The sequence below is a fragment of the Mustela nigripes genome, chromosome 13 (assembly GCF_022355385.1).
Source record: "Mustela nigripes isolate SB6536 chromosome 13, MUSNIG.SB6536, whole genome shotgun sequence".
Classification (NCBI taxonomy): Eukaryota; Metazoa; Chordata; class Mammalia; order Carnivora; family Mustelidae; genus Mustela; species Mustela nigripes.
In genome coordinates this window covers 34735585-34752157 of record NC_081569.1, presented here as the reverse complement: position 1 = coordinate 34752157, position 16573 = coordinate 34735585, and the positions used below count along the sequence as shown (strand labels likewise).

Genomic DNA, 16573 nt, shown 5'->3' with positions numbered 1-16573 from the left:
GATAAACACCCAATTTGGAAATGGTAAAAAGCTTTTGAACAGATACTTCATCAAAGATATATAGATTGCAATAAACTACGAAATGATGGTCAACATCAGTATTTAGGAAAATGCAAATTAAAACCAGAGTAAGGGGCGCCTGGGTGGCTCAGTGGGTTAAGCCACTGCCTTTGGCTCAGGTCATGATCTCAGGGTCCCAGGATCGAGTCCCACATCGGGCTCTCTGCTCAGCAGGGAGCCTGCTTCCCTTACTCTCTCTCTGCCTGCCTCTCTGCCTACTTGTAATCTCTCTCTGTCAAATAAATAAATAAAATCTTTAAAAAAATTTTTTTTTAAATAAATAAAAAGTAAGATGCCACTATACACCTATCTGAATGACTAAAAAAAATCCTAACCATATTGAGTTTTGGCAATGTACAACCACTTTGGAAAGAAGTTCAGCTATTTTAAGAATACAAATCATGTACCTACCATGTGACCCAAAAGAAAAGAAAGAATATGTCTATGCAGAAACTTGTAAACAAATATTCATAGCAACCTAACCTGGGGGCAAAAAAAAAAACAATTTTTTACCCTAATCCTAAAAGAGGAATGGAGGAACATTTGGGGGTATATCTTAGAGTGGAATATTACTCAGAAATAAAAAGTATAAAAAATTAAATAATACAAAGTATTGCTACACACAACAACCTGTTTGAATCTCAAAATAGTTGTGACAAGGGAAAGAAGTAGACCCAAAAAATGTACATATGATTCTTTTACATAAAAGGGTAAAATTTCTAAACTAATTTATAGTATCAGAAGTCAGTCTAGTGGTTGCTTGGAGTGAGTACAAAAGGCACATGGAAACTTATTAGGGTGACAAATATATTAATTATCTTGATTGTGGTGAGAGTTTTGTGACTAGATATATATGCCAAAACTAGTCAAATTATATAATTCAAATGTGCTGTTTTACTGTATTGAATTATACTTCAATAAATGTTAACAAGGGAGAGGGAGAACCACACCTTACTATCTGAAAATAATTAATGGTTTTCAATTTTAATAAAATAGTGAAATTTTTATGAGCATCTAGAAAGCTCCTTAATAAATTTTGAAAATGTGAATAAATATTGCTCAAATACTCTATTGTACCTATTTTTTTCTTTTTTTGGTAACTTTCTTTCAGTGTTCTAAGATTCATTGTTTATATACCTATTAATAATGAAGTAGGAACAGAAAGAAGAGATGTTAACTACATATAAGCTTTACTTTAATTTCTTTATTCATTCAACCAATATAAATGCCTGGATATATACTAATATTAAAAAAGCAAAACAAAACTCTTTTCTCAAGTGTCCATTCTATAATTATTATAAATTGTCATAAAATTTGAATAAGTCTTTAAAATAGCCTCAGAATCTGAGCAAATAAGATCATGAAACATAGATTCCAAATACCAGGAAGGCATTCAAGTTTTTTTAGGGCTAGGTGCTCACAGGAAAAAAAAGTGACTCTAAACACTGACATTAAATTAAAAACAAAAATAAAAAGCAAAACAAAGATATCTCTTTCTTGTCTCATTGCCTCTTTTTATACTTAGTAGACTTAACTTAGGTCATAATTTGAATTTTTGCCATAACTGAATGTATTTCCTCCACTTCTTTTTATATAGTTCCAAAAAGTCAAATAAAATCTTTGTATATATTTCATAGTATATGATTAAAAATAATTCTGGGAAACTTTGATTCCATGATTTTATGATATATCTTTTACTAGTCATACCTGGATTTCTAGTATTTGGTAAATGTAAAGAATTTCCCTGATTAGAAGGAAAATCTTTTTCACGTAACTTTTAATTAGCATTTCTGAGAAAATCGCTATTTTCATTCAATAGTGATTTTACCAAATGGCCTATACCAGATCAAGGGCATAAAACATGTATTGATCTCCCTATCTTCAGGAAATCTACCCTGTCTCAAAGAAGGTCCAAAGGATGAAGGAGAAAACATATTTGTTCCATAAAGCTGCCCAAGATGAGTGGATGACATGTCATATATTAAAAGAGAAAGGCACCTGGGTGGCTCAGTCAGTTAAGCAACCAAGTCTTAACTTCAGCTCCATTTGTGATCTCAGGGTCATAGGATTGTGCCCCCCCGTGCGGCTCTGCACACTCAGCACAGAGTCTGCTTGAGATTTTCTCTCCCTCTCCTACTGCCCCTCCCCATATTCATGCTCCTTCTCTCCCCCTCTACATACATACATACATACATTAAATACTTTAAAAAAATAAAAAAGAAAAGAGAAGATACAGTCCTAACCTATCAGAAGAAAGTAAAACCACAGAGTCTCTATAGAGGGTCAGAGAGGTAGGTACTCTGGTCTTTAGGCAGAAAAGGTGAGTTTAACAGGGCAAGGGAGAAGAACATATAAAGGCAAACTAATGACGTTATCATGGTTGCATATCAAAAAGGATCAGTTTCTTCACAGTTAGGAACTGGGGGCAGGTGAAAATCGACAGTTATGGAACAAGCAAAGGAGGAAAATTGGGACACTTAAATTTATTCCTTCTGTACCTGAAATTTCAGTTGAATTCAACACAAGCTTTTTGACACTGCCTTGACCATTATAGAGAAACAATAAAACAAGTTCTCTATAATAAGTCTGAATCTATTTCATGTTCTACTTCATGGTTTGTCTATTGCTATCCTTGCTGCCCAGAGCATTTCAGGTCTTACCAGTAAGTCAGGACATCCTCTCCATTAATCACATTGCAAGTGCCTAGTTTTGTAGACTGAGCTGTTATTTTGCTTTTGCTATATAGCCATCGACATGTAGGCAATACGATAAATCCTAAACAGGCAACACTGAGGTTGCCTGTTTAGGACTGGAACTTCGATATTATCTAATAATATATGAGGAAACTGAGACTCACGGTAATTAGATAATTTGTCCAAGTTCTCATAGCAAGTGACATTTTGATAAATTAATAATTTTAGACTCTTCTAGAATCTGTTATTCTACAATGACCATGAATTTCAAGTCATCTGCTTGTCTCTCTGCTCATAATTTGCAAATTCTATGCAGGGGGGCATAGGCTTAACACTGTTACTTGAGAAAATGGACTTATTCTGTTACACACTGTAATACATCCATGGGACAGAACGACTTTGAAAGCAGGTGTTCTTTTGACAAATCTTTATTATTACAAAGTCACAATGAAATATGTTTACTACCAACTTTTCAACATTTTAGCTTTAGGGGAAGTGCGATGGGATAGTTTTGTGGGTTTTGTTGTTGTTGCTGTTCTTTTTGAGACAAGGAGGTAATTAAGAAGGGAACAAATGAAGAAACTTTTCTACATCAAATAAAAATAAATTTTGGGAACTCTTTGTCTCTATATCCAAAGAATCTCACTCGATGGGGCTTGAACTAAAAACTCATCATATCACCAAATTGATATTTACTGCTAAACATACAAATATCCTGCTTTATATAGCTTAATTTTGGAAAACAATTTTGGAAAACAAAATTTTCCAATGATAGTATAAATCATGAATACAAACCATCTTCCCATATTTTATGTTTTCATAACTTCAGTGAAATTAAATCCATTCATTTCCAAGACAAGGTACTTACTGATTTAGGACAGGTGTGTACGCAGTTTTATCCTCATCAATAATAGTGACCATCAGTGTAATCAGCTGGGGCCAAAAATCCAAATTCTTGGTGGTCGGTCCTTGATCTTCCCGAGGAATGTCCTGTTTCTTACTCTGCTCACAAGGTCACACAACATGTAAAAGAAAAGAGTAAATGATATGAGTTTAGTTTGTCACTGTCAAATGGAAGGATTAGAGAAAAAGTGGCTCTGGACAAATTCTTAGGTTATGTGAGCCAAAACTATTAAATTCAGGTTTCCCATAGGATACAGTCACAACAGCCAGGCCAGGCTTGCATTTCTACATCTTTAGTTTTGAATTGGAGGTCGTACTTTCTAAATTGCAGTTCATTATTATTGTAAAAATCATCCCTTTAAAGTGGCTTCTTCCAAGGAGAGATTTTGAATTCTGTGTGTTCAAAGGGGTGTGTGTGTGTGTGTGTGTGTGTGTGTGTGTGTGTGTGTATAATATATCCTTTCTAAATATTTTGTCCACAGTCACATTGGTGGTAAGTGTGCAGAACTCAGGGCTGCCTGGTTACAAAGCCAGTACCATTAAATTCTACAGTATATAAGTGTTCTCTGAATGGCATGGACCACTCTACTTCCACCCACAAATGTGCCTCGTCAACTAAAAGTTATGTATCTTTCTTGTGTGTGTGTGCATATTTAAATCATATTTGAATCCTTGATTTATCATGCTTACTGAATTCTCCAGCTCTCACCTCTCAGAGTGTTTCGCTGGATGATCTAAGTTTATAATGAGATGAACAGAGTACAGTAACAATCTTGTATGTTTCACATATCAACATCATACTCAACACATACAATTGTTTTCTTTGGTGGGTAATCTTCTTAGAGAACTTCTTTTACATTTACTTACATTACTTACAACTTACTTAAAATTACATTACTTGGGGTGCCCGGGTGGCTCAGTGGGTTAAAGCCTCTGCCTTCGGCTCAGGTCCTGATCCCAGGGTCCTGGGATCGAGTCCTGCATTGGGCTCTCTGCTCAGCAGGGAGCCTGTTTCCTCCTCTCTCTCTCTGCCTGCCTCTCTGCCTACTTGTGATCTCTCTCTGTGTGTGTCTGTCAAATAAATAAATAAAATCTTTAAAAAAAATTACATTACTTACATTTACATTTACATCTACTTACTTAAATAATGAGGCAAAAAAGATAAAGGCAGAGCCAATTTTCACTCAGGTATACAAATAAGTAGGAAGCATGTGGCTCCCCCCTCTGTAATTATTTTTGCCAAATGATTTACAAGCTTATAGGTCCAGGATATCTGAAAACTTCAATTTGTGGCTCAGGAAATTCATGGGTTCTCTGGTAGAAAAGGTGGATTAGATTTTTGGGGCCCAAACTATTGCCATTTCCAATTATGTCTCATCCAAAGATCAGCTGTTCTCTGCTGAATGGCTGCCTAAGACACGTAACCCGACCTGAGTGAGTCAGCACCACATTACTCTTCTCACTTAAGCTAAGATATGTTGAATCCACTTACTAGTAAAGACCTCCATACACTATAATGTACCTTTAGGAAAATACAATATATCTTTAGGGACATGTATTTTCCTAAGGTGCTTCTATGTGCTGCTGACTTACCTTTATGCTCAAAATGCAACAGATATTAAATGTTGGAGAGCTACATTAGTCCAAAAATCAGTGACTGGCACAAATTACTTCAGATTGCCAGAATGAACTATAAGTACTCTCAAAAGGTTTTTATGAACCTTGTATCTGTGGTCCTGGAGAACCACTTGAAACTTCTTGGCAGGCTTCCTCTTTCAATTCCTAAGGTACATCAAGGCACATTGGAAGATCTTCAAGAAGAAAATTAGGCAGCAATACAGGCTTGCAAATATTCAGCTTTGCCTACTTCCAAGTTATAGTTTCTTTTTAAATTTATCTTTCTTTGATGAATAAGATTTTATTATTATCACAATAATGTAATTATTTACTCATTAGATTAAGTTCAATAGAGTTCTTCCTCTATGAATTTAAAAATCAAGGGAACCTGGTAGATTATAAAGGTTGTAAATAAAATTAGTTCTGATGGCCATAGCATTTGTTTCACAAAGGCATCTGACCTTGATTAATACTGTCATTAATCGTCCTGATATGTATACAGCCAAACTATATGTCTAGGTTATTTCAAGTAATATGATTAAATGAAAGCAAATGACTCTAGATAACATGTCTAACATCACAATTACTTATTGTAATTCTGCAAAGAGTAATAAAGAAAGAAGGAGACAATAAAGTAGTTGAATATGTATTAATTTCAAAATGACGTAGCTGTCACAAATCCTACTCTCATTATACTTTTTATGACATTAGAGTATTATAGATGGTACCATTTTTTCATCAAATTCTGTATGTTGCCCCAGAATAAACCAATATGGATGTTGAATCATTAAGTTTTTACATATCCCATAACATTAAAATAAATCAAGCTATCCCTAATTTAATAGTGTACTTTAACAGCCTGCATATTTAAAAGGATGGGATGCAATCCTGTATGTTGAAATATTTACCAGATTTCTTAAAGATTAATTTTTTCCTAAGCAACACTTTATTAATATCCTAGAGGTCTATCATGGCATTTGATCTTATGGTCAGAAAAAATAAGACAATGGTAATAGAAATTTAGGAAGCTAGTAATAAGTGCATTAATATTTACTGAAACCCTTGAAAATTAATATTTATCCTAAGAAAAATGTATCTTATATATACTCCATATAATATATAATGATAAACCCATTAATGCCAAGGGAAAAAATGGGAATATAGTTAGTTCATAAAACTATAACTTAGTAGATTGATTTTGATTATGACCATTAGAATTACAGTGACTAAACCTTATTTTCTTAATGGACTATTAAGTAAAAGGGATGAGAAAAGCTGTGAGAGTATAAGAGAAGAAAATTCATGATGTGGAAAAGTTGCCAGAGTGTAGAATCAGTCAAAGAAAGTTTCTAATGGTCATGTTTATAAAGGATATTTCAATACAGAAAAGCTTTACCAGACAGGCTGAAAAGATATACAATATAATATGTCAAATGAGAAAATATGAAGATAGATTTCCATATAGAAAGAACCATTACATGTGAGGAAAAAAGTATCAAAATAACAGATACCATCTTCATGTTAATGTGGGGCTTACACAACATATCAAATTGGTTATAAAATATGGGGCATTCCATGTATTTGCTTAATAAGTATATAATTTTGAAACCCCTCCTCTAAGGAGTTGGCTACACAAGGGTTGGGGGAAGATATTTAGTAAAGTAAGGTGATACTGAAATGCACAAGTACATGACAGATACATAATTGCAGAATTACTAGCAATGTTAGGATACAAGGATATTAGCCTTTTGACAGACTGTCTTTCTCTATTATTGGTTCTAGTGGATATCAGCATTATTTATACACACACACACATAGACCATGCTCAAAGCAAGTGAGAAAATGCTTGCTTAAAACAAAGTTAAATCAATGTTTTCTGGATTTTTGGAGTAACATGCTACTGTGCCCTGTGATTCTCTAAGATGGTGGTTCTCCAACTTTAGCATTCAGCAGCACTGTTAGAAAAGCTTGCTCAATCACAGACGGGCTGTCCTCACCCCAGAGTTGTTGACTCAGCAGATCCAAGGTGAGGCCTGAAAATTTGCATATATAATAAAGTTCCTAGAATTGCTTGTGTTACTAACTCAGACTAGTTCGAAAACTACTACTCTGAGAGCTAAAAATGGAGCATTAGTTCCTCAAGTGTATTTGAACTTGACAAAACCCTCCACCCCCTCCTCTTCCCCATATCTCATTCTTGCACAACTTCTCTCAGAATGACCTTCCTCTGAACTTACTTGGGGAAACAAAAGACTACAAAGATAGTTACAATGGTCAAATCCTTTAGGACCTGTGTGTCAGGTCAAGGAATTAACATTTATTTATCCATTTATTTATTTATTTATTATTTTATTTTATTTATTTTATATTTTATATTTTAAAGATTTTATTTATTTGACAGAGATCACAAGCAGGCAGAGAGGCAGGTAGGCGGAGCAGGGGTAGGGGGTGGAGAAGAAGGCTCCCTGCGCAGCAGGGAGCCCCATGCAGGGCTCACTCTCAGGACCCTGAGACCATGACCTGAGCCGAAGGCAGGGGCTTAACCCACTGAGCCACCCAGGCGCCCCAAGGAATTAACATTTAAACCCTACTTGAGGAAGACCAGTAGAAGATGTCAAACATGGAACTGTTTAATTACATTTTGTTACATTTTGTTTAATTACATTTTGTTTTAAATGAGTTGTCAGTAGCAGGAAGTTTAATTGAAGTTAAACTAATGAAATAGTTAATGAGGAAAACTGATAGACTCATGAAAATATTTATGAAATGGTTATTAAGCGAAGCTGACCAAATTCATTGCCTAAGTGGTAAAAAGGAAGAGAGAGAGGGAAAAATCAAGTGGGACTACCCAGAAGGCCCCTGGGTAGATACGTCAGGATTTTCAAGTAACATCCTAGACTGCTGACGTAGCCAGAAGAATTCCAGGGTGTATGTGGTAGCTGAAATTATGGAGTAAATAAGATTACTCCGAGAGAGGGAGAATATATGACCAGAGGAAAGACCTTGGAGAAAAATACAAATAAGGAAAATAATACAATATTATGAATGAGAGATATAGGTGGGGGAGTGAGCTGAAATGGGAAAGACAGGATCCAGAGTGTATGTGGAAGAACTAGCCTCAAACAACTGAAAAACATGACTTCTTCCAGTCAGAAGATAGTCTTGCAGGTAAGTCTTGTTCATGGTGAGAAAGAATAGCTAAGAATTTCTATCCTGAGAGAAGAGGAGGAATAAATAGTAAAGATTTGAAACAGTCTCCACAAGGAATGGCAGAGACCCTGAACTGGACCCACGGTGTCCCTGGAACCCATGGGGGCACCGCCAGTTAGGTTGGGAGCTTTGTTGAGAGTGGGGCCTTGAACTTACAGTGTCACTACTCAGGATAATCATGGCTCTTCTGGATTTAGAAGTCAAGGGCATTGGATTTGCTACTGAGGTATAGTAAAAATAGGAAAAGAGAAAGAGATTTAAATGTTTGACTTGAATGGTTGAAGTGCTGGAACAAATATTTATTTTGGTCCAGAGGAAGGAAGAAGAGAAACACAAAGGCACAAGGAAATGCAAATCTTTTTTTATCTCACATCTTTTCAACTTTGGCCAAGAGCTCATAGACACCCTGCCCCTCACATCACTATACCTCTTTTCTTTGTTCTGTAATCACCTTATAGTGCTGAAAAGGCTACAAATAATTATGGTAATTCCTGTGTTCTACAGAAGAGAAAACAAAGGCTGACCTAGTTTAAAGTGGTCCATCTAAGGTCACATAACGTCCTAAAAGTCAGAACACCCAGACCTTGAAAATTTCATGTTCTCAAGGGAATGTCCTTTGTTCTACCCTCCATTCTCCTCAAGTTAAAAATTATTCAGGTTGAATAGAAAACAGAGTTGGATTTTGTTTGCTAACTCATAAAGGAACAAATTAAGGCTGATTAACAGAGTTTATGACAACTCCCTTAATTAAAAAGTTTGAGAGCCACTGTAAATGGGAACATTAATAAATTTAATTGATGACCTAAATCTCCATATATATATATATAAATAAATGGAACATCCTTTTGAAGGTGGTATCAACATCTCCTACTATTGTTTTTTTTCTTTTTTGCTTCTGGCAAAGTTCCACTCACCACTTACTTAGACCATTTACAAGTTCATGACCTTTCATCTACCTGCTTCAAAAGTTTTTTTCCACTATTGTTCTTTAATGCAAGTACTGTTCTTTAACTGGGTTTTAAAATTCATAGCAAAAGTGCCTATGGCAATGTGTATTGCAACAATGAGAATCTCAAAGAAACATATACTAAGGAGTGAAATTTGAGACTATATTCAAAGCAGCCACTGAGCAGTGTTTTTCCAAGTCTGGGTCCATAGGTGTACATCAGAATCACCCGGTTGCTTATGAGAAATACATTTGACTTTAAAGCCTCTGTTGCAGACACAAAATCAGCTTAGATGGAGGTATGGCTTGGGAATCTGGACTTAACACATACAGCTCTGCTCTTCTGAAATCCTCATGTTCACAAGAAGAGTCAGACTATAATTAAATCAGGTAAAAGAAGGTTTTTGTTTGTTTTTTAAGGAAGAAGAGTGCTATTGTTCCTCCTAAAAACTAGTATCTGTCATAGATTTGCTGGAATTTGCATTTTGTCAGTATAACAAAAGGCTTGTTTCACTTTACATCTGAGAAATTTCCAACTACATGCAGTTCCCTAATTTTAAGAGGAAATGGAATAGCTTTCTGGATATTTATATGGCCAAGCACTGATAAACTCCTATGCTAGATCCCTCTGTAAAACATTACTTTTTTAAATTAATAGTCATTGGGAAATTACTGTTCTACTCAAATAACTTAATAGATGTTGCTAACTGAGAATAAAAATTGAGCAACTAGTGGCCTTAAATAGGACTAAGTACTGAAAATTAAAACTATGCAAATAGAGTTAGAAAAAAATGCATATATTAGAATAATTCACTTTTACTCTAGCAAAATATTTACTAGGTCCTTTCAGCTTCAGTAAATCCAATGTATCTTGACATTTAAATTGCCAAAACTACATTTCAAAGTGTTTGGACATTCTCAGTGGCTTTTTTTTTTTTCACTACTGGGTATTTACTCTCAGTGGCTTTTAACAGCATTTAATGGTTCCTTGAATTTGAATAGACTGTACCTGGGTAAGCTATCTATACACAACCATAAAGTGTCATAACTCTGAATTTAGATTTAAATATACAAATTACTTAACAGCATGGTATAATTGAAAAAGTAATAATTGAACATAAAATCAGAAACTTGTATTTTGTTCGCAGCTTAACAAGAATGTGTACAATTTGGAACAGGATTTCATTTTTCAACTTCAGATTTCTTCTATTAAAATAGGATTATTATATAGCCAATCCTGTTTCTGATAATTTGAGCAAGTATATTGGTAGAAATGTGGAGGCCAAGAAAAACAAGGCTGTACCCACCTTGAGTCTAGCCCAATTTCCAGAGACAAATAACAGTTCCTTAAGCCCTAATGTCACCATCCTTTCCATAAACAAAACTGAAGGAGGCTGAGGTAGAAGGAAAAGTAAATAAAGTTAAATTTCATCTAAACCCAAATCTCACTAACAAGGACGCTTGATACAAGAATGTGACATTCCACCAGGAAACTCCCAATTGTCTTTATCCTAGTGCCTCATTAAAGGGAAAAACGGCCTTGGCTTGATAGTAACCAGGCCTTCAATATCCTGACAGTCTTCTTGACCCTGATAGCCCTTCTGAACACCCCCTTTGTCCTCACCCACCACTGAGTCCACCCCTACTCTGCTTTTAAAAACTCTGACTGTAATCTGGCTCAAGGTCCAAGTCCCTACTCCACTGTGTCGGGTATACTTGGGCAAGCTTAAGCTTGCCAAATAAACCCTTGTGTGATTGCGTCGTGCTTGGCTCCTTGGTGGTCTCTCAGATGCGAAAACTCGGGCACAACAGAAAATCTTCAATAAGAGGACATTTATTAATGTAACAGGTGAATACTTGCCTTTAATTAATTTAATGGCATATGATATATGGTCTACCTAACGGATAATTCTCTTATCTGAATCCCAAGAGAGATGCAAAAGAGCAGACCTTAAATATAAAATGATTCCAGTGGGTAAACTAATAGTTTTTGTCCTTTTCTCTTTATATAAATTAAACTTACATCCAAAAGGAAAAACGCAACCGGTCACAGGTAGCTGGCATTTATTTTCCATTGAAGATACTACACCTTTAAAAGAACTAGCAGCGCTTAGACCAAACTCAGGAGTAGCCTGATAGTGGACTTCAAATACATGATAGACTGTCATATAGGAAGAGAATAAAAGATAAATTAGATCTGTCTTGTGTGGTCAAGAAGAAAACTAGTTATCTATGAATAAAATTTTCAATACAGAAGATTTTAGTATAGTGTAAAGAAAAACTTCCTAAATATCAGATCTCTCCAAATATTTTAACTCCCAGATGTTAAGTATTATGAGGCATATAGGAAGTCCCTTGTCTACATTGTACCTAAAAACTGACCACATGCTGAGTCTCTTTTTAATATATTTTCTACAATTATACCTGTAATTAAATTTACAGAGAAGAAAACATAACCCCTAAGTATTATGCCCTTGATATGTTGATTTAAAAGTATATGGTTACTATTTTTAACAGTTTTATTGAGGTATAATTAATAGACAAAAACTGCATATGTTTGATGTATACTGTTTGATAAGTTTGGACATATGCATACATCCATGATACCATCACCAAAACAAGGTAATAAACCTATCTGTCACCTCCCCCCCAATGCCCTTATATCTCTTTGCTTTTTTCCCTTGCCCCACTTATCACAAGATGCTTAACATGAGATCTACTCTCAATGAATTTTTAAATGTACACTGTGTTGTTAATTGTTGGTACTACAGTGTACAGCAGATATTTAGAACTTAATTTGTCTTCCCTAACTATAACTTCATACCCCTGAACATATGGGTACTGTTTGATTTTAATCATTTTTTATTTTAAGCTTTAATTTTTTTAATGATTTATTTGAGAGAGAAAAGGTGAATACACATACCTGAGTTGGGGAGAGGGGCAGGGGGAGAGAAATCTTCAAGCAGACTCCCTGCTGAGCATGAGGCCTGATGCAGGGCTTGATATCAGGAGCCTGAGATCATGACCTGAGCCGAAATCAAGAGCCCAATGCTTAACCAACTGAGCCTCTCAGATGTTACATAGATACTATTTTAAATGGCTGGAATTAATTGTGGCAGAAAGTGGATAGCTGTTCCCCAAATCAGTTTTCCCTTTTCCTTGAGTGCACATCTACATTACTGTGGAAGATTAAATAAGACTAAATTCTTTGATAATCTTTCCATTAAAACGTATGTTTCTATTTCCTTTCCTTGAATATGGGTGACTTTCACCAACAGAATATGACAGACGTGACCTATGTCAGTTTTCAGGCTGAGGTTTTAAGAAACTGGCTATTCCCAAGTCCTATCTCTTGGACCTTGGACCATCTCTCTTAAAATCCAGCCACTAAACTGAAATTGCCCAAGTAGTCCTGTGGAGAGGTCCATGTGGAAAAGAACCAACCAGGGGCACCTGGGTTGCTCAGTGGGTTAAGCCTCTGCCTTCAGCTCAGGTCATCATCTCAGGGTCCTGGGATCGAGCCCCGCATTGGGCTCTCTGCTCAGCAGGGAACCTGCTTCCCCTCTCTCTCTGCCTGCCTTTCTACCTACTGTGATCTCTGTCAAAAAAATAAATAAAATCTTAAAAAAAGAAAAGAACCAACCAACACATTTGGTACACAGTTCCTACTGACAGCACCACATTGTTAGCCATATGAATAAGCATGTCCAAAGTGGAACTTCCTCTCTGGTCAAACCATATCAGCTGAAACCACAAAGAACAGAGTGGAGACGTTATCACTCAGCCCTGCTTAAATTGCATTTATGTAAGCAAAGTAAGCTACTATTACTATCTTAAACCATTATGTTTTAGGGTAGTTCTTTATTTAACAGGTAAGCAGAACAGAATTTGACACTGAAAGTGGACCCTTAACGTAGCACAAAATTAAAACATGTGGCAATGATTTGGGACTGAGTGGTAGCAGGCAGAAGCTAGAAGGGTTTCAAGAAGGTAATTAATGATATCAGAGGACTTGTCAGGGAGAAATAGAAAGACAGTGAAAAAATTATTTCAAGTCAGGTAAAAGAGGACTCCTACTATCTAGTGGGGAAAATTTGTCAACATTGTCATCTACAATAAATATAGAAAATAGAAAATAGAATGTGAGCTGATGGATTTAGCAGAATAATGAACATGCCAAGTGGTTTCTTATAGCCATGTAGAATACGATATAGCTAGATAGAGGGGAGCTAAACTAGACAAAGCAAAACAGAACAAAAACAGAACAAAAACAAAAACAGAAGTGTACTTCCTGGGTTCAAAGTAAAACTTTCTCATCCTTAATCTTTCCAGAAGCTATGGCTTTCAATGTGCGAAATATCTTCAGGGAACACATCAAATCCAAGGCACCTTACGTGAATGACTTTACAGTCAAAATGTCTAGGTCCAAAGAAGTTTTCTGAGAGCTTTATGAATATTTAAGATATATCTAGTACAGTTTCTAAGAATCTTAAGGAATTTCTTCTTGGAATTTTTCCACTAGAAGAAAATGACTTGTAAGAATCTCTTAGTTTCTTGTGCTTTGTAGTTCCTTTCAACTAGACAGAAGACTTCCAAGATTCTTAAGTGCATTGTTCAATCTTAGCCCAAGATTTTCCATTCACATTAAGAAGGTCTGTCTCAAAAGAAACACGAGAGCCATTTTTGTCTAATGCAATGTCCACAGATACTTAAAATAAGTTATATCAGTTTGGACAGAAAAAAATTAAGTCAGCACAAAATGAAAAGATGATTTTGAATCATCTATGGGCAGGAAGCTGAAGAAGGCTACTCAGTCGTAACCATGAGCTGTTCCTTATGGAGCAGGATAAATGACCCAAGGGCAAGGCTACAAACCCAGCAAATGGAGCCAAGAGTCACGGAGAATAATTCCCAGACAGCGGGACTGAGCTGCAATTAAGAACTGACAGCATGTTCCCAGCTAGATATCTGAATTTTTATGGACAAGTGAGCGTCACGTGTCTCCTATTTTTGAACAGAAATATCTGTATCAATTATATTATTTCTATCTCACCACTATACCTTGGGCATGTGAGAAGCCAACAACCAGGCTCTGTAGTTTCCAAACATTTAGGTGAAGAGGAACCATCCTTCAGAAATGGGACCCAAGGAGCTTCATCTCCATCTGGACATGATGTAGAGGGATTCTGAGCCTGAAGCATGAGCTCGAAACTATAACAGCATAAGAATTTTGTAAGGTGTTGGGAGTGAGTGCAATATGCACTTGCAACAAATGTTACGAATCTTTGGAGAGGTCCACCTGGAAATAAAGTCAAGTTCCAGGAAACCTTTCAGCACATGAAAGTCATTACCAACTTTCTAGCCATGTGTGTAAGTACTCTTGAAAGTGGACTCCCTCAGCCCTAGTTGAGCCACTTTGGTTAATGCTGTCTCGAGGGAAAGTCATCCCAATCAGCTCTGTCCAAATTGCAGGATGGATTAATGAGCAATTTTTTTAGTCACTGAGATTTGGTATCTTTTGTTAAATAGCAGTAGATAAGCAAAACAATTCTATTTCCTAGCTTCCTTTGCAGTTAGTTGTGGAAATCTGAGTTCTAGCCAGTAGAATGGGAGCAGAAGTACTACAGCCTACTAACTGTCTGTATCTAATCCACTATGCTCTTTTCTCCTCTACTATTTGCTATGCAAAAGCACAGCCTTTAGTACCAAGTCTAAGATGGCAGACTCACAAGGAAGGGACTTGGTTCTCCAAATCATGGCTGGAGATGTGAAGTAGTTGCTTGTGGATACACTGTCGCATCCCTTCAGCTCACCTGACATCAGTGCATCTCTGGTGAATAATTCCGTGTATGTTGGCTGAGTCCCACCCACATCAAGCACTTGCTGCAGCCTCTCTCTGCTTTGCTGCTTGGGGTTTCTTAAAAAGTCAGAGGCAGCCATTCTGACTGCCTTCAAGTATGTCCCAGAAGAGTGAAAGGCTCAACAGCTCAGCTTCCCTGTATTAGCTTCCTAGTCCTACCATAACAAATTACCAAAAATTTGGTAGCTAAAAACAAAAATGCATTCCTTCACAGTTCTGGAGGTGAGAAGTCCAAAATCAAAGTGCTGGCCAGGTGGTTTCTTTTTAGAGACTCTGAATTCCTCCCATGTCTCTTTCCTCACTTTTGATGACTGGGCAACCCTTGAGAGTCTTTGGTCTATGAATGGAGAACTCCAATCTCTGCCTTTACATTTCTTGTGTTCATTTTTTTTTCTCTGTGCATCTGTGTCTTCTTTTCTAGTCTCTTGTAAAAATATCTGTATTTGGATTTAGGACATTACCTAATCTCTAGATCTGCAAAAGTCTTACTCAATATAAGGTCATATTCTGAGGTTCTGGGTGTACTATCTGGATAGACCATTCAACCCATTACATTCCCCATCCTTCATTGGAACAATTCTGAGGTGTGTGCTCTATGGGTTTTCCCAGCGGGCTCTCAAAGGAACAGAGCTTAGGTGACAACAGAAACAAGAAGCTCATTCTAGTATTCTTCCTTGCTTTTCTGACTTCCATATCTCATTTTCTCTACCTATTATACTTCTCTTTCTGGGGTCATGTCTCAAACTACTGACAAGTTCCTTTTTTTAGTCTCTGCTTTCAAAGAACCCCAAGTATGACAGGAAGAACCACTTGTGTACCAGGAGCATCCATTTTTATAGACATTACACGAGTAAGAATAAAACATGACTCATATTTGAGCTTGTCTAAGCAGATGGTTTGATCTGAAATAATATAAACGCCATTGTTCTTTATAAAATGTGAACTCTCTGTAGGCTTTTTCTGGCTATGTTTTCAGTGTCATCCACATTTTCCTTTTGTTTCTGTCATTAGCTTCTAAAACCATTTTTGTCCTTAATGGAATCTTGAAGCACTGTGAAAATCTGTACATTTTATCTTCTTAAGCTTAGCTATTCTTAGATGTTTCAGGAAAGTAGTTATTAGATATTTTATCCTTAAAATTAATAAATAATTTCTCTCAAAAAAAGGAATGTAGTTTTTTAAAGGAAGCAGTTACTCTTGGATACTATAGTGCAACAATTTGAAGTACACTCAGTGTCTCTTTTCAATGGATTAGAAATTCTCTTAAAGAAAAAAACAATAAAG

The 16573-nt window shown here is 36.1% G+C and overlaps 1 protein-coding gene across 1 annotated transcript in view; it reads right to left on the bottom strand.

Annotated features, from left to right (window-relative positions):
- Positions 1–16573, bottom strand: part of UNC13C (unc-13 homolog C) — a 559224-nt gene that overhangs the window by 209999 nt on the left and 332652 nt on the right. Inside the window, exon 17 of the mRNA XM_059371954.1 lies at positions 3622–3755. Coding sequence (XP_059227937.1) covers positions 3622–3755 — 134 coding nt within the window. The remainder of the gene's footprint in view (positions 1–3621; positions 3756–16573) is intronic.